At 36.0% G+C, this 23,672-nt stretch overlaps 1 protein-coding gene across 3 annotated transcripts in view; it reads left to right on the top strand.

Annotated features, from left to right (window-relative positions):
• The window catches only part of LOC126848721 (obscurin-like), a 150,920-nt gene extending 127,899 nt beyond the window's left edge, over window positions 1-23,021 (top strand). For 2 of the 3 annotated variants that reach the window (XM_050589829.1, XM_050589828.1), the window contains 5 exons: window positions 4,675-4,916; window positions 6,728-6,947; window positions 11,542-11,725; window positions 19,424-19,566; window positions 21,066-23,021. In XM_050589829.1, coding sequence (XP_050445786.1) covers window positions 4,675-4,916; window positions 6,728-6,947; window positions 11,542-11,725; window positions 19,424-19,566; window positions 21,066-21,181 — 905 coding nt within the window. In that variant the 3' untranslated portion in view covers window positions 21,182-23,021. The remainder of the gene's footprint in view (window positions 1-4,674; window positions 4,917-6,727; window positions 6,948-11,541; window positions 11,726-19,423; window positions 19,567-21,065) is intronic. The other variant, XM_050589830.1, reaches the window with a different exon arrangement.
• Window positions 23,022-23,672: the final 651 nt, after the last annotated feature.

Genomic DNA, 23,672 nt, shown 5'->3' with positions numbered 1-23,672 from the left:
ACTACATAAATATTGAATGGTTTCTTTTGAATATTGTATATTATTGTTTTTTTTTTTTGAATATTGTATATTATTGTTCCATTTTAATTTTAGATTGATCTTTTAAAAAAATGTTTTTCTCTATTGAAAGTAGAAATAACGAAAATTATTCCATTCCATGAAAAATTACATGAATACAGATAAATTGTTCTTAAATATGTATATAATAAAATTATATACATAAAAATGTGTACACAAAATTATATTACATATAAATAACATTACTTTTATAAGATATCTAATTTTTCTCTTTTCTTCATCAAAATTGTTTTTCGCATATATACATACAAGCCAAAAAAGATGCGATAAATTCTATCAGTATACATATATTTTATTATACTGGAATATCGATAGAAAACAGCCGAAGCGACGAAGTTTACCATGATTCTATTCATTGACAAAGCGAGCAATACCAAAGAAAGAGGAGAAGCAAAAGGCGCGATCGGCAAGATGTATTGTAGAGATCTCCCCAACTGCATTGTGAGCCTACGACGATGTGTAACACGTAGTACGCTGCATGGTAAAGTATGCATAAAACATGAGAGAGCTACGGAATGGACTGCGGTACAAATCGGAATTATTTATCGTGATTTAGAAACCGTACGCGATTGTATCACGCATTCCCAACGGCATGTGTGTGTGTGTAAGAGTCTCGCTTCTCTGTCCGTCCATCGAGTATGAAAATGGAGATCTCTGAGACAATTATAGGAAGGGGGTTGGAAACCACTGTTCTAGAACGATATCCTCGGATTCGGACCCAAGAACAAAGATAGAACTGTAGAAACGCACACACCACGGTACAAACGATTTCCGAGTAGAATAGATCAATGCTTGAAGCGACCGAGATTCTTCCTCGGACGAGATTCTCTTGTTCGTTCATGCAACGTGCAAAGAGACGAAACATTCGCGAAACTATATCTCGTCTCTTTTTCTCGGCGTACTATGTATTTTCCATAGAGAAAAGTATACTTAAATAAAAAAAAAAAAAATGTCTCCTTATTACTCGACCCCCGAAGCGTTTCTTCGCAGCGTCACGTGTATTCAAGACGTCGCATCTAACTGGAACGAGCTCGTATAATTAGTCACGCCGTGTAGTCCAGCTTGTGATTTCGGAATGTGTACTTTGCCGACAAATGATTGCAATCACCTGGTACAGTAACATACCGACGACGACCATCTCTCTCTTCTATTTAGTACCCGAATGCCGGACTTTAGAAGTAGAATTACATCGTATTCCGCGCGTGACTACTCGGGGATTAACGGTGCTTCGCTGTTGTTTCTGTTTACTTCTCTGTCAGCTGTTTGGACACGGATACGCTCCGTTTCTCGGCTTCTATTGGGAAAGTTTCCAAAGACTGGTTTATACTTTGTGTGACGTGTCTATAATATTTTAATACACGCGTAAATTATTATAATTTACGACACCAATTATTAAATTCTGATATTCTAAACTTGGCTTGATTCTCATTAAGTAAAATTTTCGTAATTGATAGACGATATATAATTTATATGTAATATAATTTTATTGAAGATTATAGATTGACAATTAATTGCGTCTTGTCGGAATATTTAAGAATCCACCCATGCAATGTATCAACAAAAATATTGTTTTCCATGTGGAATATTACATTTCGTATCTGTTCTCATCATGAATCGATTGAGTGTGCGTGAAAGAAAATTATATACTCATGTCATATATACTTTTGCATTCGTTTCCTTAACAACGCTACCATATCAAAGCAGGGCTTTCAACCGGTGATACTAATGTCAACACCTCGCATGACGATTTTCATATCTGAGATAGAAAGAGACGGAGAGAGAGAGAGAGAGAAGGGAGTGACGAGCCGACGGCCGACTGACTAGATAGATTCTTCTCGGTATCCGGGACACGCTTCCAACAGTTCCACCGGAATTCCCGATCAGTTTTTCTTCCCTCCGGCGGAGGGAAAATTTCCGCGATCGAGAGAACGAAATTGACGCACGCCGGTACGAGAGGAGGAAGGAGACGAGGACGACCGATGAAGAAGAGAAATGGTGAAAGACACGACGCGACGAGAGAAAGAGAAAAGGGATAAGGAAGCTTCGAAAATACGAGGGATGACGAAGAGTAGCGGGCGCGGGAAGGAAAATTTCACGCTCCGCGGCATACTGATCCCTTTTGACGTGCGACTTCGCGTCGTGCAATTGTACGCTTCCCTATATATCTTTCTCACTCCCCTTGCCTCTCTGTCGCGCGACGCCGTCTGGATTCCATGTCGAATCTGGCGGTCCTCCCCTTCTTCCCTCATACACCTATCGCTGACTCGATGAAAGTCGGGATTACCTGTGCAAGTGCTCCAATTCGTCTTCGGTCGTGGAACAATCGACTGCAACGGGCTTTACGTCCTCTCCGTGCTCTCTCAGATGAAACTTCTGTTGGCGTTACGTGACGGGATTTGTGATAGAGAAGTTTCGGTACGTCTCGGTACGTCAAAATTTTTCAACGTACCCCCCCCCCTCTCTCCTCCCCGCCCCCACGCTCGATTTTTCGATATTTATAATGCTTCCGTAGCTCCGATGTGCTCCAAGGTCCTTGACATACGTGTGTATCAAATTTATACTTTAGAGAAAACGATTGTCACAAGCGCGAAAGAAATGCAATTCGCAATTTGATTTTTAAGCCGTGAGAGACGTTTTTACTTAAACGTTAGACAATTTTTAATATTAAGTATAAAGATTTCCTATCGCGTATTAATTAATAATTCTCGAAAGAACAATCTTTCTTTATATATATATAAAAAAAAAAAAATATTTATACATTTTTATATTTATATAAAGAAACTTGATAGAATTAACATGCCAAGAAACGCATATGTAAAAGAGAGAGAGAGACAAAGTAATCGGTAAAACAAGAGCTGTGTAGTCACTTCCATTACAACTTAGTAAGAAATATCTCTCCCTTATTCTACCTCTCTTTTATTTCTTCTTAGCTTGCAGCTCGACGCCTCGTATCTCGACATTCGATTCTACAAGCAGTCAGCAAGCTAGTCTGCTTGCTGGGATGCTTCCTTCGTAGTACAAACCTAGAAAAACTCATCGTCGCGAGTTAGCGTCTAACTCGGTGATCCTCGAAACACGGACGAGGAATGACTTTCTCCATCGTAGCTGCGCTATGCGAAATCTTACTTGTTCTCTCTCCTTTTCTCTCTCTCTCTCTCTCTCTCTCTCTCTCTCCTTCTTTCTCTGTCTTTTACATTCTCGTCTTCTATTTTCTCGTCCGTCTTAGAAAAAAATTTCCACTTTGCGACAAAATATTCCATAAAGATATTCCACGCATCCGACGATGTCGGACTGTGAACTTTGTCAGTAGCATAAAATTTAACTGTGGAAATTATCATTAGCAAAGTTGAAAGTACTAGGACCGTAGAACAATAAACGATGTATGTTAATGAAATGCCGTTGCTTAAGGCTTGAGTCGAACTAATTGTTGTTGTAAAAGAAAGTAAAGAAAGAAGAACTAAAGTCACATTTTTTTTTTAAATGCTTTTATACTATCATATAATTTTTTATAATATTATATTTTATATCATATAATTTTAAAGTAACGCATCTTTAATACAGAAAAAAGAGAAACCTACAATTTAAAATAACTGGTTTATTCAAAAAATTAAATTTAGAAAAGATAAAGGAATTATTTTTTTCTTAATTTTATACTTAGAAATACAGAAATAGAAATAGAATACAGTGAGCAACGATTGATCAAATTAAAATATAAATTACATGTACTTTAGTGCAATGCTTTTTCAAATATAAATAAAAAATATAATAAATTTTAATGTTTTACGCAGTTATAAATATATATTATTAGTAATTGTAAAAAGAGAAAGAAAATGGAAAAGGTAACATTCTGAAAAAACTTTTATCCGCATTTCTTTTTATTTTTGTAATAAAACTTATAAATTTCTCAGTAAATAAAATAACGCGGAACATACTATGCGAAAGTCTGTACGAAAAAATCGAAATGTATAATTACAGCGAGATATATATAATAAACAGCGAGAATATCAGTTCGAGAATGTCATATGTCCTGACTATTGGCTCGAGGATGTCATATGTCTCGACTATTGGCCTGCTACGGCCATAAATGCGTATTTACGCTGATATGAGTCGTTATTGGCAGGTCGGCTGGACGTCGATAACCCTGATCGATGGTCCGAAACGGGAAAACGCCAACGAATCGATTAAACAAAGTCACGAGTTACGATCGGAAGCGACAGATTGAATGCAAAAAGTGGAAAGAGAATCGCCCGATATGAAAGTACACGTAAAATTTGACGTTACGCCGTAAATGGTCATGACAATCCGAACGAGTGCGCGCATATTTATGATATGTAATTTATATACCGCTGTTTGAAATGTTAAATAATATAATGTACACAACGCGCGTGCGGTTTGTACTTATTACATTACAAAATATATGTTTCTCCATTATATAATTTGTTGCCTATTTGCTTTTACACTTGTATAACAAGGTAATAATTTTCTCGATATTAAAACAAAATAAAACATAATTCGTAACACTTATTCGTGTAAATTCTGAGATAATTATTTATTGTGTTTTAAAATAATATTTAATGCGTTAACATATTGTTGCAGAATTGCCTCTGGCGACCGACTCGATTTCTACGAAATCGACGACGGCGGCGAAGCGATCTGTGCCGACGGATGCACCAATGCTGAATTACATCTTCGACACGCACAGCACCCTTAATAAGCATCAGCATCATCACGATCACAAATGGGGCCCACACTTCGAAGGCGAGAGCTCCAATATTACGGTGCAGGCCGGCGCCAGTGTCACTTTCGACTGTAGGATATCGTTGCTGCAAGACAAAACGGTAAGTGCAATCACACTCGGTCATCCTCTTTCCGTTTCTCCTCCATATCCGGTCCAAGCTCGCGCCTTTTAATCACTGTTACGAATTTGCGCAATAATTCACGACTAATCTCGGAATATTTTGCCTTATTACGGTCCGGGTAAGCTACGTTTAGCTTATTATGATTAATCTGCTGGTGCTCGCGCGCGAACGTATATTTTCGTATATTTTAAACTTCAAGGAACGAGTTTAAGGAGGAATTCGCGTAATCTCTGCTCGCAATCCGGTTATTTGCGTAATCTGCGCGTAATAATTTAATACTATAAATCCGAATACATTATATCTGGCAGAAATTTTTTCTTCATTTTTACGAATACTTTTACTCGATATAACATGACAGATATAAAACTTTTATAATGACAAATATTTTTTAATTGATTGTATTCTTATTATTGTAATTTGTGGAAGCTCTTTTGCAAAAATAAAATTAATATTTAATAATCATGAAACCGTGTCGTGTTGCAAGGCTGTAACGCTTGCATTTTCAACTATTTCCACGTTCATTTCAAATGCATTTATTGCTGCTCGTAATGCAGTAACAAACCGTTTCCGCATCAGCCATATACCAAACTATAGAACAAATTATGCGGTCAGATATCGGTTATGTGCGCATGAATCTCTCTGGTTCTTGAACAGATAATATCCTGTTACGTGGCAGCAAATTACGGTATAGCAAACCAATACAACGACGTTGTGAATTATGTAAAATTAAATAAATAAAATGTCTTCCTATAGTGTTACAATTTTTTTTATGAAGTCTTATTTACATTTATTAATATATGAAAAAAAAACCCACTAATATATAATTTATCGCATATTTTGTCGCGTTAATTTTTGCATTTTTGAATAAAATGGATATCTGCCACATTAAAATCTATGTTTGTACTCGGTGATATTAAATGATCTCGAATTTCTAGTGCACCAATAATATCTATATATAATTAACGTTTGTAGATATTCATGTAGAAGATATATATGTATATACATATAATATTATTCGACAACACATTATTCAATTTCAGTTATATGGATAAATGGGCATCCCCTATTTCGCGTTCACCTCAATCTGCCCCCTTACGTAAACATGTACAAATATGGATTAATGGTTTTCAATTTTCTGCAAATTTCTTATACAAATAACGTGATTATTATTACATGGATATCTACTTGCGACTAATAATAAGATTTTTCAATGAAAATATATAGCCAAAATTGATTTATTATTAGTATGAGTACACGATGAGATGCATGATCGATAATTTATCGAAATAATTCTTATCATTATTGACAAGATATTATAAAATTCTCAATTGTCGCAAGATTGCAATAGAAATATTAATCGCACTTTGTGAAGGTAAAGGCATGGAGAAAGATATTTTAAATCCCTGCGAAATCCCATCGGAGAATAAAATTTTTCTTAGAGAATAAATAACGGCATCAGAATGCACTCGTGTACAAAATCCGTAATATTATATGCAAGAATTGTCGATACAACCGAACAAATCCGAATCTTTATATACCTGTTGATATTTTACACGCGTTTCTTGACATCGATCAACGGTTAGACAAGAATTTAAAAAAAAATACTTAACAATCTGCTTTTGACGTTTATCGATATCATCGAGATATTATAGAATTATGAAGACATTTGTGCGATTACTAATGATATTGCAAATGATTATGAAAATGAGCCGGGGCTTTGAAAGCTCGTCCTCTGAAAAGATCTCGAGTGGAACGCAATCGCATTCTTCACCACTAATTTGGAATTACAGGTATCCTGGGTGCGACGGCAGGAGAGTGGCGAGAAGATGAGTCTGCTGACAGTGGGCCAGCAAACGTATACGGGCGATTCGAGGTACACCATCGAGTTTCAGTATCCAGACAACTGGCGTCTGCGAATCAAGCGTGTTAACAGCAGCGACGAGGGCCAGTACGAGTGTCAGATCAGCACCCATCCACCTAAGTTCATTTATGTTAACCTACACATTAACGGTAAATGATGTGGATTTAGCGTAGCTGTCGTCTAAGGTCAACGTCGAAATCGCAACGGTGATAAGGACGATAATGTCGTATCAAAACATTAGTTACGCGAGAGAGAAAAATGTGTGCAGATTTCTGCGATTCACGTTTACTTTGAATAGAATTAATGTGCTTTTTACATATCTCCAGAATCAAATTTCGTATGTAAAATGTCGTTTGTAGATATTTTTAAGAGAATTCCTTTTGAGCAATCTGACGCAATTATTTTATCCTCTTCAAAGAAGCGGAGCAAAGAGCGAAAATTTTTCCACTATTTATTCTCTCGAGTTTACATGTCTCTTCTCTCCATTTAACACCTTTTTGTTTCATTCGTGTCGTGCCTGGGTTTCAAACAAACTTTAACGACATTACGACGAGCAGAAATGTAAAAGAGATTAGATAGTTGAAGTGATTGTGATGTAGATTTTTCTTCTGAACAAAAGATTATTTCATGAAGCGCAAAGAATTCCTTTAAATCATAGCAAAAATAGCTGAATATAAAATTATATATATAATTGAAATTTGAAAAATAATTAGTAATAAATTCAAGAATCGAAATAATATTTGATATGATAGAAAGTCTTGCTCTTAAATCGTATCTCTTTCTCTAACACCATTTGTGTTTATTTAAATTAATAAAAGAGCCAAGAAAGATAATCGGCGATATGTCTCTGGCGATATGTTGCGATAATAACGGTATAAAAACGGTAAAAGATAGACAAAAAGAATAGAAGCTAGAATTGCGAAATTTTGCCAGCAATCGGATAAATCGACTTGGTGTTCTTGCGGTTGAAATCGCTTAAAAGGATAATTGAAAACGAACTTTAGCTGAGATAAACGGGAACGCAGAGGAAAGAGAAAATCCAGTCTGTCCGATTCGGGAGGACCGATAGAGTGCAAAGCGGAAGGACTTCATCTCGTTCTAGCTCAGAACGAAATCGAGATGTGTCGAGCAATCCGGCAAAATGAAGGGATACGAAAGTGAAATGGCAGCTAGAAGGGAACTGGAGCGAAAAATGGACAACGGAACGATTGCAAGCGGCAAAAAGATTTTAATAAACGTGCGGAGAAATTGTGTAATTTTAAAGCAACGGTAGACAATAAGACTATGTTTTTCTCAGAAAAGACAGTCAACATTAAAAGATGAGAATAAAGATAAGTAGCGGTATCCATTTATTAAAAAAGTTTCGAAATTATAACTCTAGAAAGTATAAAAAATTAATAATTACTGCAATTTTTAATTGCAATCTTTTTCATCTAATCATATATAAAATATATCTCAGACTTCTACATATCTCTTTCGTTCTCTCTCGAAGAAAAATAACGCGCACCAAAGATTTTACTGGATTAATTTGTAGATAAAAATGCGATGTACTAAGATTTTGCCGGATAGCATAAAATTACAAGCTTACAAAAAAAAAAAAGTATTGAAGCGGATTTCCTTTTTACTTATCTTTTGGTCCGCGCGCCTTTGCCGATGTGAGATTATATCGTAAGTTTCCGCTTTCCTACGTGGGATGAGATGAGTGTAGCTTCCTCGTGTTACAGCGGGAAATTTCCTAACGCGAGTTCAAAGGGATTATCTGCTTAACATCCTCCGTATTTTTATTCCGGTGTATTCCTTTATTTTTTCTATTAATTTGTCAAAATAGTAGCGTTTGTCGATTACTTCTTGAAAAAAATATCGCATGTGTTAAATTTTTTAATAAAAATAATTATTATTATTACGTTTTTTTTTCGCTAAAGTGCCATTGTAACACAGATGTAGTTTTTATTAGCCATTTATTATGCGCTCCTTATTATCGAGGTGTCACTCGATATTCATACAATTAAAGTTTAATCGCTCCACGCTGCCGACGCCTTTGTACACTCGATTTTCACGCGATCGTTTATAATGTGGTTTGATGGGTCAAATGCCATTGAAAGAACAATTCCCTTTCGTATCTGTTTAATTTTGAAAGTTAAATTGCGGCAAGCACAATTGCCTATTGTACGGATCTTGCAGTAGCGTTTTATCGATGTATCACGATTGCATCGTACAATAATTAACGCACGTGACGTGAATGCATCCCATCCAACTATTGTCGCATATTCCAATCGATTATCAATGCTGTTTTTGAATCAGCGTGAGAAAATTGCGGATTATTATGTATATGAATAGGCAAATGTAAAGAGAGAGAGAGATAGAGAGTATCGATTTTTTGAACTACGAACAATAACATGAACCAATTAAATTGTCAAATGAGTCTGTGAATTATTTACAATTAACGCAATACAAAATACAAATATCAAAATAGTAATTTTTTTGATAATTCTCGGTACAACGATGAGTATGACATATTCGAGATATGATGATCGCAAATACGAAGAACAATGCAAAGCAAATAATCGCGTTCGTTTCACTGGACACTTACATTCAAAGAACGTCAAGAGATCGTCGCTTTTGCTAGGACAAGCGCACATAAAACGAAGGATCAACACTTCTAGAAGAGAGGAGGCTGAGACTGCGCGAGATGAAGTAGCCGAGATTTTGGTATGCAATCCTTTCTCCTCGACCTCCATCTGTCTTTCTATGCATCCAATCTCTCTGGCAATTTTGTCGACACGTGTCCTTTCCATCAAGAAAAGATGTTAATAAAAGAAAGAATGGAAAAACTTTAACAATTACAATACACCAAGAGTTTTATAGCTAATATGCACTATCATTTTCTCTTCAAATTTAAGAGCAAAATGGATGATGTCTCTTTCTAGATTCAGTTTTAATAACGAGAAACTTTCAAATCTTATTTCTCAGAAATAAGATACGAGTAAAGATATTCTTTTCATAGTTTATATTAGAAAATTTTAATTAGTTACAGTTTTCGATGAAAATAATTTCATCTACCTATAAATCTTATTCACTTAATTTAGACATTTTATGCTGCAATTATATTAAACACAAATAAATATTTTTTTTTTTAAATATTTGGTTGAAGTTTCATTATGTGTACTAACTGCGAAAACATGTAGTACCTCGAAATTTGCAAACGTTAACATGGAATTATCGGGTGAAGAAGAAAGAAAAGGAAAATGAACGAAAAACATATTTCCACATATGATGGGTGGAATGGGAAAAAATTTTACATCGCGTTGCGTAAAAGCGAGTGGAATAAAACGCGGCATACCTCAAATGGGGAACCTAAAGAAAAAAAAAAAAAAAAAAAAAAAACGCTGAGGAAAAGAGAAAAGAGCGAGCGCGAGAAAGATTATATTTTGCGTGGTATTCATGAGGTCGGACATCAGAATCGGGAAGGAGGGGAACTCTGATCTATCTCCAAAACGTTTCCCTTTTTCGTGATTTTTCTTTAGTAGCCGTACGTTGCTCGGCTTCGTGGACGCGATATACCTACGCAAGTAGATAAATAGATACCCAGTATCTCAGAGAGAAAAAGAATGAGAGAGAGTTGGAAATGGTCCAGTTCGATGAAAGACGTCGCGTCGATGGGAATATACGAATAAATTGGACGGCCCGATCGCATTTCGATGCTCGATCGTGTGGACAACCCAATGACGTCAATATGAGAGATATTTATTGGCCCATAAAGTTAAATATTTGAAAGCCGAGTTCGATGTAATCCAATATCACACTCGTATATATGGCCGAATTTCATGACGCGCAAATTGCAGACAAACTCCCATTGACAGCAAATAATGTTGATCGCGTTATATTAAAGTATAAGGATCTCTCTCAAGTAAAAAAAGAAACTACCGTAGTATATAATATTACATATTGCACCAATAATCAATGATAAACGTGCGCCACAAAATAAAATGCGTATATTATTCTCACAAAATTAACTCACACAAGCTTCAGTTTCGATCAATTGTTTCTTTATTCTTACCAATTAATTTCCGATGTCAATAATGGAATTTTTGTTTACCGATACAAACTGCTTTGTGATTTAATTTTTTATATTGTTTTTATGCGAAAAAAAACTGCAAAAAATAATACGACGTATAAATTTTGTAAGATAAAAATAATTTTCCATTAATATAGAATTGTTGTGATTGAATTAGTTTCATACGCACTGCAGCAAAGCTGCCATAATAATGGGATGATATTTTTTTTTTTTGCAAGAGTTTGATGAGAATTATATGTTTCGCACAAACTACCCACTATCACGCATATACAACTTTCGTGCAAGTTACGATGCCGCGATGTTTAAACGAAACGTAGTAAGTACTTTTACCTCAATATAGTAGCTCCAAAACTTCTTGTAAGAGGATAAAAACTTTTAGGGAAATGCACTCGTGAAAAGCTCCTAACTTGCTACGATGCCAATATTTTTCTTCTTGACCAAAAAATTATGTGTTCAGACATAGTCAAATGTTTGCTACGTAAAGAGATAACGATATGCTCTTGGAAAGTGTACTACTCTCTTTCCTCATATAACAAAAAGTATCATCATTGAATCACAAAATTTCTTTTACCGTTTCGATATCTCGACACGATTGCAAAAATTGGAGAGTAAAATTTATCAATAAATTTTATTTTTTGACGTGTAACTCGTTTTACATCGAATTTCAGCACCGTCCGTCCAAATAGTGGACGCCCTGGGCGAACCATTGCGGGACAAGTACTACGAGGCTGATAGCACTATCGAACTACAATGCGTCGTGCGTCATATAGCGATGCAAGTGCAATACAGCGTCGTCCAGTGGCTTCACGGCAACAGAGTCTTGAACTACGACACGACAAGGGGCGGCATCAGGTGACTTAAATATTCTTAAATATCGCGTTTTTTCGCCTGCTGTTTTAGTGTCACCTGAGAGCAGTGACAATCCTTCATTAATCTGCCCATTAATTAACTTATATTGCATTTATGTATAAGCGATACTTTTCTCTGTCTATCCCTCATTTATTGAGCGTTCGACTTGTATCTCATATACTGAAATATCATACATTTTATCTTATAATTATCTATGCATGAAAGGCGAACGCATAAAAAGATATATAATTTTAGTGAGATATTTTAATGAGAAAGAAAGAGAGAGGAAGATTGAGCGAAATCAGCACGATGCGAAAGGGTTTTTAAGCTTAATAGCTTCATTATATTCGAAATTTACTTGCACGAAGTCGTTCTAACTCGAAACACTTCTCAAATATGGGAAATGTATAATCTAAACGTCAGGCAAACTTGACGCGGTTATGCGAGCGTAGGAGTGTAATTAATTCACGAAACTTTTCCTTGTTTGACGAGCATTTACGCGCAGTTGAAAGACTCTGTGTCAACTGGCGGAAACGGTCCGGAAAAGTCAAATCTAGATCGAGCATATAATTCTTACCGCTTGTATGTCGGAAATCGGAACATTTCAAAGCTACGGAGGGTTAAAAAATATGATTCGCTTTCATTGTCGTGAATTATATATTATTATAGATTCCCGAGTTCAAGAGTTGGCTGGAACAGTGGAATTTCAACGGACTGATTCTTTGAGCATAAGAATTCATTATCCGCGATCCGTATAATAGCGAACGGATTCGTTCAGCTGTCGAGCTGAATAAAACTTAGGAAATAAGAAAAAGGAGAGAAAGGGCAAGATATGCCATCGCGTATTAAGCTTCATTAATATATAGTTCGTTTTACGTCAATGAGATATGGATACAAAGCATTCCATTATGAACCGTATTCCGATTTGTTCGCAAATCAAGCCTAAAAATTTCACGAAAGTGTCAGAAAAAGACTCGCGAAATTTTTATACCATTTATAAGTTGTCGTATATTCACGTTTTTCTTGTCTCGTCCAGCATCGCTTTTGTTAAACATGATAAATGACGTAATTTATCACGTTGAATGATGTCCACTGTAAAATTCAAAAAAGCCGAACAAAACGAAAATTTGACATTCGCATAAATATGCGCAGCGATGATACTCTCGCTGTGTTTTTGATAACTAATTTACTTTTACTGTTACAGAAAAAAAATTATCAATTTCGAAAAATTTTTTTTCCTAAATATAAAAGGCGGGAAAAATTGTTTTATTAAATTCATGAAAAATATGACAAGCTACGAGCCATCTATTAGCGAGAGCTATCCTTTGAGGAAAGCTTCGGAGAACGCTGACAATTTACACTTCTCGTGTAAAGTAAGAGTAATTTTAGAGAAGTAAATGTATCTCTCGCGTCATCACTTCCAATACCCCTTTTCCCGGGATTGCGAGAGAGATTTCCTCGAGCCAGAATACGAGAATCCCCGAAGGATCCGAAAGTACGTGCCGGTACACGGCGCTCACGTGGGGCGGTTGTACACGGCTGATGACAGCAGCCGCGAAAGCTCTGCTGAACGGCGGCGTGTCGACGAGAAAGGTTTCGGTGTTCGGGGGGCCGGGGTTCTTGGTCGAGACCGACGCTTCTGTGGGCCCATTCTGACAGGCTAAAGTTAGGCGCCGGCGAGACACACGGCGGGGCAGTAAATGAAATTAGTTTGCGTTGCGCGCTTCTGTACATACGGACGGCTGTACATACACGACGGTTGTGGTTCTCGTTGCGAGGGACGGAATATAGTGTGTCCTCCTGCGATCTCCACTCCCCGGTAGTCACGCAGCGCTGCACCGGCGCTAAATATTTTGCTCCGTCCGTGCGACACATAATATTAATTAGCGAGCCTTTGAGAATCCGATTAAAAATAAATTAAATAAAAACTCTCTTTTCATAAATTATATAAGAGCAATTTTACGTCTCTTTCAGATTCGCGTGTCTATCATTTCTATTCGTTCTTAAAAACTTTTCGTCGCGTCGCGACAATTTTTAAACTTGCTTCGGTATCTGTGAATGCACGTTGTACTAGTTGACCTCGGGGGTACATCCTGTGGGAACCGATGTCAAATGTTTTCTCTCTCTCTCTCTCTCTCTGCTCCTTTCTTGTTCGCTCACTTGGGACGTATGACCCTACGTGGACCACAGACCGTAAACACGTTGCACATGGAACTGCTGCAGTGCCATGGCACTCGTTTTCCCAACGTAGCAGCGTCTACAGCGCCAGGCGAGAATTATTGCTATCTCGCTTAATTTAACCTTTCGTTTAATTAATCACCTAACATCGACCTCCCCCTCCCCTTTACTTCCTGTTCTCCCATAATTTAACAACGTGTCGCTGATGGCCTCGTACTTTTAGATATCTCATTGTCGGTTCCAGTGCACCAATGCAAAAAAAATACGAAACAACGTTGCGGTATGCAACGAAAGAATTTTCGTTAGAAGTCAAAAAAAAGATAGTAACTTAAATTTTCGACAATGTCGAAACGTCTCACATTTTTTACATATTAAAGAATTATTTTACGTCCTTTAGAAAAAAAAATCATTTTACTTTAATGCTTACATTTTTAGTTTTTTAATTTTTACTTCTACGCGCAAAAAAAAACTTGGATTATTTCATTTTTACATTGCACATATATGTTAAGATGTCTATTTCAAAACTATTAACTTCTACATACAAATGCAAAACAATTTGTCAGATTCTGTGTATGTTCTATGAGAAACAGAAAATTTTCTTCTTCAAAATTAAAAAAAAAAAAAATAAGAATTGTTAAAATGCATACTTTAATTTCGTATTAATCGTTACTCTCCAAAGTGATGATCGTGATAATCGTGATATGATTATAAATTAATAAAATTAGTTGCGAGCGCTATTCGTTTTAAAGGCAACGTGACAATGAATTTATTGCGCTTAACATGGCGTTTAATCCATTAAGATGCACTAGAATCCTTGACAGCGTCACGGTCGTGAGACATAAGGGCGACGAGGGAAATAACATTTTATGCAGTGTCAAATTACGTTAAATTTTCGGGATCGTAATTAAACTTTCAGTGACGACGACGATAGTAATGCAGAAAACGTGGCCATAGTTGACCGGCGTTAAATCGAATTTTCCGCGTCGTCGAGAATTAACGTTATGTTTACGATCTATCTTAATTTATCCGCAACATAGATTAAACTTGACCCAATCTATGTCGTGATGAAGGACATATACCGCTCGCCTGGATTTATTAATGATCAGTCTGCCTCGTACTTTGGTTTCTTTTGTCAAGGCAGCGGCGATCTATCAAGCGTCAGCTGATTCTTACACGCGATATGAAATTAAAATAAAAAATAATATGACAGGCAACTACAAAAGCACTGGGGCACATACACTACAAAGTATACTTTTTAAAATATTTTTATATTTTTATAGTGGAATCAATCTCGATTTTTATTTAGGTTTTGTTCGGTCAACGGTAAGCAATTAACTTACAATTAATTGCAGGAATAACTGGTGGGTAATTAATCTATCAATATACATCAGTACCCAAAAGCGCGTATTTGTCTATAAACTATCCAACTTATTATAAAAAAATGAGCCGAGAATATTGAAAAATCGAAAGAGTGACAACCATGAAGTAGATTAACATGAAATCGATGCTTGCGATGACAGGTATCAAAGGTATCAAAGATCGAATTTTATAATGAAAGATATTCAAATCTGTTAAAAAGAAAAAGAAAGTGTCACATAAAATTTATTTAAATTTCGAAAATGTTATATGAATCGCGCGTAAAATGCAAAAGAGGAGAACATTTTTTATCAAAAAATTGCTATTTGATTTTTTTTAATGATTCTGAATATATGTGAGAAGTCTCTTCGTCACTTAAAATGTAGTTTTCAAATCCACAGTATAAGTTTATATTTTAATTCTTTAATTAAATTATTAGCGATAGGATAAAAGAGATGCCTATTTTAGCGCGTTAAAATTTTTTGATAAATACATTCTTCTGTGCTATCGGAAATTAAACTCTTAAGATAACTTAAAGATAAAAAACAAATCGTAATTAACTAGATAAGTTGTCATTTCCATTTCGCGTGATTTTTTCTACAATGTCATATGCGTGAGAACACTAATAGATTGATTATTGAATTTATTTTACATAACAGATGTTGCATCGGCAAAAAGCACATTTGTCGCGTGTCGACACCGTTGTTGAATGATAAATGACTAGTATTATACGGTACCAATACGTTTCGACTGATTGCGTCGTAGATAGAGAAATATTTAATCGCTTATACGGGGTTAACAGCATCAATTCATCGATCAAAATAATATCCCGCGCAATTAATCATTGTTATTCCGGCTGCGTTACGTTGTGCATTGTCAGTTTTCGAGCAAAATTGCGAAAAAAAGAAATCGAAATCTCGGTGAGCATGTATCTGCATGATACGCGAAGATGTGTGAAAAATTTGAGATTTCACGCTGGCTTAAGTAAACCCGAATTGGCGAGAGATAAAAAAAGTAAAGTGCGAGGCTAAACAAGATTACAAAGAAATATAGATGTTTTATTCGCCACCCTCCCCTCCCCCTTATCCTTTTTTTTCCTCTCTAAACAATGTTTAATTTAGAGTACCCGATTTTTTCAAAGATATAATTTACAACACTTGGCCCATTGCCATTTATCATTGTATTAAAATTGCCATATGTACATAGAGCGAAGTTTTCAGCAGCGACATTAATCCTATTACTTAACTGATACGCAGCTCGACTTTATTCGCAAATGCAGTAAAATACGCGCTGGGCGAGACGTTAAACTACTTTCAAAACTAAAATACAATGTTAAATCTTTTAAAAACTGTTGTGAAATTAAAACAAAAATTACTTATAGCACAATAATCATAATAATCAAGTTGCAATAGATATTCCCGTGTATTTGAGAGAGACATTCGTATTTAACAAACATTATTTTTTATTTTTTTATTTTTTTAAATTAAACAACGCTTTTTATTTTCAAATTGCATTTTTTTATCGAATTAATTGCATAAGCATCTTCTCTTGCAAAAACTAGATCGGCTAAATATAAGCGTGGACGCTCGACGTCGCGGATAAACGAGCGATCGTCCGCCAGTGCTCAACCGGCCGGAGGTAACGAATGCGACAAATTGCAATGGACCAACTTTTTCGATTAAAGTCTCGCTTGCTCGGCGCGATTCAAGAGCGCTTTCCCGGTCACGGCAAGTTTCCACTTTTAGCGACACGTAACCGGGAATAAATAAGGGCGCTCCCTTACGTTAAAGATAGCGAAAGCGGAGAAGCAGTTGTCAAACGACGATCTTTCTCTCTCTTGTGGGATTTCATGTTAATCATTGTAGAACGTGGAAGCAATGACGATAACAGAATAACAAATGCGATTGCACGGGATTGCGTTGCGAAAGCGATACTTTACGCTAAAAAATCTCGGAGCGATTCAATTAATTTAATTAAATAAAGCAGTTGTTGCAGCGTAAATCAAATCCTTCTTAATTCGATCTATTCAAAAAAAAACTATCGAGATTTATATATTAAATTTTATCTTTTTTTTTTCCTTCTTTTTATCTTTCTGTCTTTTTCTCGCTCTCGTTAATTTTCTTGTGAACAAAATCGTATAAAAGTTATGGCAGTTCATGACAGAATACTATAGATGTAATATCCATCTTAGATAAGGTCGAAATTTAAATATAGTCTTTCGGAGTCGATTCAGTTGTTAAAACAAAACGCAAGGGGACAGTTTCCGTTATCAAATAATACTTTGGAAACTTGTATTACTCTCGTAGGAAACGTGCGACAACAATATATCCAAAATGATATCGGTAAAAGCACGCGATTTTATTCCACGCGATCACGTCTGTAGCATATAAAACAGAATAAAAAGAATATGCTAAAAATTTTTATCGTAAAATATTTATTGAACGAACATCTGCCACTCTTGCGTCAAATCGTCTTTAAAAAGTAAATATAAAAGGTAAAATAATTTTTCAACATAAATAATCCTGACACATGTAACTTAAACACGATGGCGTTGCCAAAAATCGGTGAGACTGTCGATAAAATTGTTAAAAAAATAACACAATTTTTAATTTATATATTTATTAAAACTAATTATACTATTATATAATTATATACACACACATCTTTCTCTTTAAGTATATTGTGTGTAAGAGAAAAAAAATATTTATTATATAAAAAAATTATTATATAATTATTAAAAAATATATTTAATTATTATATTTTAAACAATATCTCAATTTTGTCTATGTACATAAACGTAACATATCTATCTTCCTATCCTTTAATATTTGCTGCTCTGTTGCTACCGTACCACCTACAACCCCTGTTCGTCGTGAATGCTCACTCGAACGATTTTGTTTTTTTTTTTTTTTTCTCGCCTGTTTCTCACAAAAATAGGAACGTCAAGCGCGAGAGCAATTTTCCGCAAGACGTCTTTGCAGCATAGCTTAGTTGCACAGGGAAATCGTTTTCTCTCTCGAGGAACCGGGTGTATTTTTGCCTGCATTTAGCACATTTAGACCAAGACGCGTTGCATTCTTCGCCCGTTCTTTCCACCTCGAAATGCGATTCCGTGAAAGACATGTCTCGTTACAGATATTTCTCCACTTAATTGTTTATGCAAATCCGACGTATACATCGTTTCCTAGCGTCTATATACGAAATAGATAGAAGATTCTGTGTAAGAGGGATGCTCGGTAAAATTTTATCAACATAAAGTATGATCGAAGAATAGAAAATCATCAAGGGCAGCGCATTTTGCACGCAAATTATCTCAAATTTTGCAATCCATTTTCTGTTCCCGACAGTTCTCCCCATCTCTCCCCCAAATAGAAAATTACGTATATATTTTTCAAGAAAATATAAGCTTTTATAAGCCATACATCATGGTTCACATATTGTTATTCTATGTATCCGAAGAAGCGAATTTGCGAACAATAAAAAGAAACGACTGTTGATCAATATAAAGTGTTATCAAGATAGAGTCCGCGTGTGCTTTACGCAAATATTTATTCGACAGAGCTTATTATTCGATCTACTGTTTGCACAGAGAACAAGCTACTCTCACGAAAGCTGATAATTTTCGGCTCGATTTGCAATTAACTTATCTTTCCCTTGTATAAGAAAACTGATGTAAAAGCGTGGAAATGGAAAAGACAAGGGTGTATTAGTGAGAGGGAAAATAAAGAAAAAGACAAACGGAGAGAAAAAGAGAAGAAAAACGATTCAGTGGTGATGGAGCGTCGGCGATTAGTTAAGACAAAGAAGCGAGGCACAGTGGCAAAGAAACCGGCGAAATGGAGCAGTTCTCGTTAGCCTTAGGAGATTTTCTCTCCCTTGGCGCATTACAACGATTCTACGTTGGCAACTTCATTTGAAATGTTTTTTACAAGAGTATTATCGTCGTCGACGCATATACAGTCGCGCATTTATCGATCATACCTTTTAAGTATCATAATAAGCAATTCTTATAATTATCTGAGATATAAATTCTGATAGTGAGTTAAGATGAAAATTTTATATATATGTGTATGTAGATTTTGATAAGGTCGAAGAAAAAAATAACGTGAAACAAAATATACGCGAGAGATCTTTGACTCCCGAATCTACATTCATCTATGGTTACAGCGTAAAAACGGATCTGATGGAGGAGGGGGCCAATTCGACTCTCAGTATAGCTAAGGTCGGACCTACGGATAGCGGAAATTACACGTGCCAGCTTACTACCCTGCCGGACCAACCTGCGACGGTTCACGTGCATGTTCTAAACGGTGAGGAGACTTTTATATTTCAATTTTTTCTTGATACTTCCTTATTGAATTGCTGTCAAAGTACCATTCATTCGATAATTCACTTACGTCAAACAAGGCATACCACGACTATTACTGTTTTGTTCAACTAAAAGTTGCATGAAATTTGTGAAGAGGTCTGTCTTTAAATTATTATCCGCTAGCTTGTGAAGATTTATCTTGATTCGAGATGACTAATATTCTAAGAAATAGACTGGCAACGGTTACCAAGAGAGAAATGTCGTGTCGCGAGTCTTTAGTAATTGACAATGTGTAACTGCAATGTGTATAGACTCACTCGACTATTTATTACTAAAGTACGTACTCTAGTATCGTCTAATATTTATCTTGAACTTGTGTTTTGCGCCTAAAAGTCCTCCGGTACTTGATTCCTACGAGTAAGTCCGAGATGTCGGAACTTGTTGCAAAGGACCTTCTTAAAACGCTTTCGCGCGCGAGCTTTACGACGAAACTAAGTAAGTCGAATTTCCCAACTACGCGAGCAAACTTTGCACGGTAGCTTTGATGTTGTTATATATTACATATTATAATTTTCAAGCTAATCTTCATCAAATATCCTCCATCGCATTTCTCGAGCTAGTAGAACATCTTCATTGCAATTTTTTTGTTATTATAGTTATTTTTCTTTTCTTTACTTAAGCTTAGATAAATATTATTTCACTTGCAATTTTTAGTTTTTTTTACAAAATTAAAAATGTCAAAAATTATGAAGGATTACATGCTTCAATTTTGGAATATAATAAATTTTAATTATTTTTTTTTTTGCATTTTTTTTTTTTTTGCAACAAAATATTAAAGATAAGAAAATAAATGTAACAGCCAGAAACATCTCTATCTCGCGAAAATAACGGAGAAATTCGCGTGACACGATCGTCCGATGATGGATCGTCTCACGTCGAGTCTCGCTTTGCGCGATATGCGAAAATAATACGTTCATAAATTCCGACGCCTCTTTCGCGTCTGCGTCTTCGCCTGGGAATATGGGCCGCGAAATTCGCTATCCCAGAGCAACATACAGAGTGAGACTCGCAAACGTCATTTCGATTATCTTCCGCGTAGCGTAATATAGGCTCGGCACGTTCTCGGTCGGAATCGAATTATACAAGATACTTCCCGATATTTGCATCATGTCGCTGACGCTTTCATTATAACTAATGTACGACGAACTCATGCAAGCTCGGTCGGGCTATTCGAGAAGGAAACACTCGCGACTATCTGAGCATCTGACTTTGATGAACTTCGAACGTGTTTAAACTAAGGAACGCTTTATATTCTTTGTATATATTTTACTGCGCTATAAAAGTTTGACGGAATATCGGTGACAGTCCTTAAGTCTAAGAGATACGAGTAACCTACTCGTTTCCACTACTACGATTTTTATACCAAAGATTATCTCCCGATAAATCAGTGAGATACCATTCGCGAGTGTTTCCTTGTGAGTGTTTTTGACGCTGTTTCAGGAGAAAGTTTAGCCGAGCTACATCATAGCGGCGCACGAACGGATGCCGTTAGCTCGTCGTTATTCTTCCTGGCCGTCGCTATTCTTCTCGCCCGATCAAGTCAGGTGCTTAGATGAAGGCTTGACGAGCTCCCACGCGGGGGGAAACCTCGCGAGAACCTCGAGCTGCTGAGAAGCACTCCGTGACAATGACAAAGAGAGACAATGCTCCACGGCGCCAAAAGCAAAGTTTCGCGAACTTTTTTATCGTCGTGACAGAAGGGTGGAGGAGAAAGGGTGGGCCAAAGAGAACAAGGGGAGAGAGAGAAAGTGTGTTACTCGTTTAACATATTGTGCACCGACATAAGAGAAACGGAGATAGTTGGCTGCGTTGTATCTCTCAAAACGTCTTATTCTAAACGTATATAGATCGCATGGCATTCGAGATGCGCGCGTGTCTGTATCGCAAGAGAACACTACCTTCGTCAATTCCCAGCGCGATTCTATTCGAACGATTCTATTCGAGATTTAATCAAAGGATAGACATCTCAGTGAAGGACCGGTTAGGATATCTTCTTAACGAGTGGTTGATTTGCAATTAATTAGAATTAATTAGAATTATACGCTCGCACGTTTCTAGAAGGAGATATTATATTACTTTACTATTATATTACTTTATATATTATTACATTCAACGTGATTATGTATTTAATTATCATTTATTAGCGATACATTATTCACTAAAGCGTCTATCCTAATTTTACCGGCTCGGATTCGCTCCGATTTCCGCGTCTGCCTGCAAAGTTCCACCAAGCTTAAACGTTTCTGTAATGTAACACCACAGGATGCTTGCGAACCAACTTGATTAACCGCAAGGATAACAAGCAAGCTGCCGAGCAGATGTATCCTCATTAAGCAAATTATCAGGTCACTGTAAAACGGTACTGCAACACAATTATATTGATCATGCTGTTTAGCACGCGTTAATTACACGATATTAACATCCCGCCAAGTTATCCTAACGCGATCGACTAGAAATGGTCAAAGTTATCGCAAAATCATAAATCTGTGCATCGAATAACCAATAACCGGTAAACAATAAAGGTCCGCGCCGTAAACTGCTAATCGAGCTATTGGAGTGGCTGATATCGCGTATCACAATGGCTGTGATAATCGAGACAAATTGTTCGGTGTTTGATTCGGCCCCATTTATCACTATTCACGTCATCGTATTTCAAAATTTCGTGCATTCATCGAGCCGTTACTAGCGCGGGAAGAATTAAAATGAAGATTTTCGCGTACAACTCGCAAATTTTTCAATTAACAAGCTTTCATCATTTTACGTAACATTATTTTATTATTGATAATCTATAAGCAGCAAAATTCTCGCCCAGAGTCCATCGAAAGGCTATCGCCTATTGGTAAGGGGATTGCTCGATTATTCCGATCAGCTCGCAAATTAACGGATAATTACAATAATGATATATCGCGCATATATATTGTTATAAAGTTAGTTTAATCTACGATTATTTTTAATGAAAAAATGCCAAGAAAAATGTTTGGATTAAAGCCATTGAATTATAATAAAGTTATTGAATTGACTATAACTGTTCATTGAGATATCAATTATGTTTTTTTATCACAAAGTATTAATATTGTACATTCGTATCAATTTTGTTCGCGTCAAGATACGTTCGAATGTTGTCTTGTAGCCCGTAACATATGCGAAAACAAACAATTACAACAACAATTACATACAGCAAAAATATTAATTTGTGCCTCGTATTATATCGCACAAAAAAAGGGTAACACGCTTGAAGACGTCATTTGAATGTATATTGTATGGGCAGATGAAGGTATACCTGTCTTTCATGCAGCCAACCAAATCTCCATGCCGTGCCGAGAAAAAGGAAAAGAGAGAGAGGAAATGTGTGCGAGAGAGAGAAAGAGATAATGCGCTATAATATATAAATTTAAACTGATTCTAACATTTTTTTTTTGCGAAAAAAACAAAATTACGTAATATACAATATGAATTTTATAAAAGCTCACCTGTCTCATTATATCATGACACTGATTTTAGAAATAGTTCCACAATCGTCCGAATGATAACAGTATGAACAATACATAACTTGCCAGGTAAGTATATATTTTCTTATACTTTATATACAAGATGTTTCCTAATAAGTGGAAAATATTACAATAGTCGATTCAGGATACAAAGAAAAAAAAGTTCACATAAACATATATCTGATATAACTTTGTTTTCGAGTTACAGCCTGTTTTATTTTCCAATAGAATTAAGATAGCATACCTGGATATCGGTTTGCTGTTTATCTACAAGATTTAAAGGACTTAAGGTCTTGCTAATCTGTAAACATAAACACGTGTTACTTGTGCTGTAAGTGACAGAGGTTCGTTTCTTATGCTCAATGAAGGTAAGATATTCGTATCATATGTTCGTGTTATTAACGCAGCACTACGTTTAAATGAAAATTATGGCTTGTTTCAATGAAATAGCAGACATGCGTCTCATGTATCGATTAGCCTATATTCAAGTCAGAGGTGGTCATCTTGAGCACTTTCTATAATGGTAATTATAATAATTCTGTGAAAAATAAAACAGGCT

Source organism: Cataglyphis hispanica, chromosome 4 (assembly GCF_021464435.1).
Source record: "Cataglyphis hispanica isolate Lineage 1 chromosome 4, ULB_Chis1_1.0, whole genome shotgun sequence".
NCBI classification, from domain to species: Eukaryota; Metazoa; Arthropoda; class Insecta; order Hymenoptera; family Formicidae; genus Cataglyphis; species Cataglyphis hispanica.
This window is presented reverse-complemented; position numbering and strand designations above follow the sequence as displayed.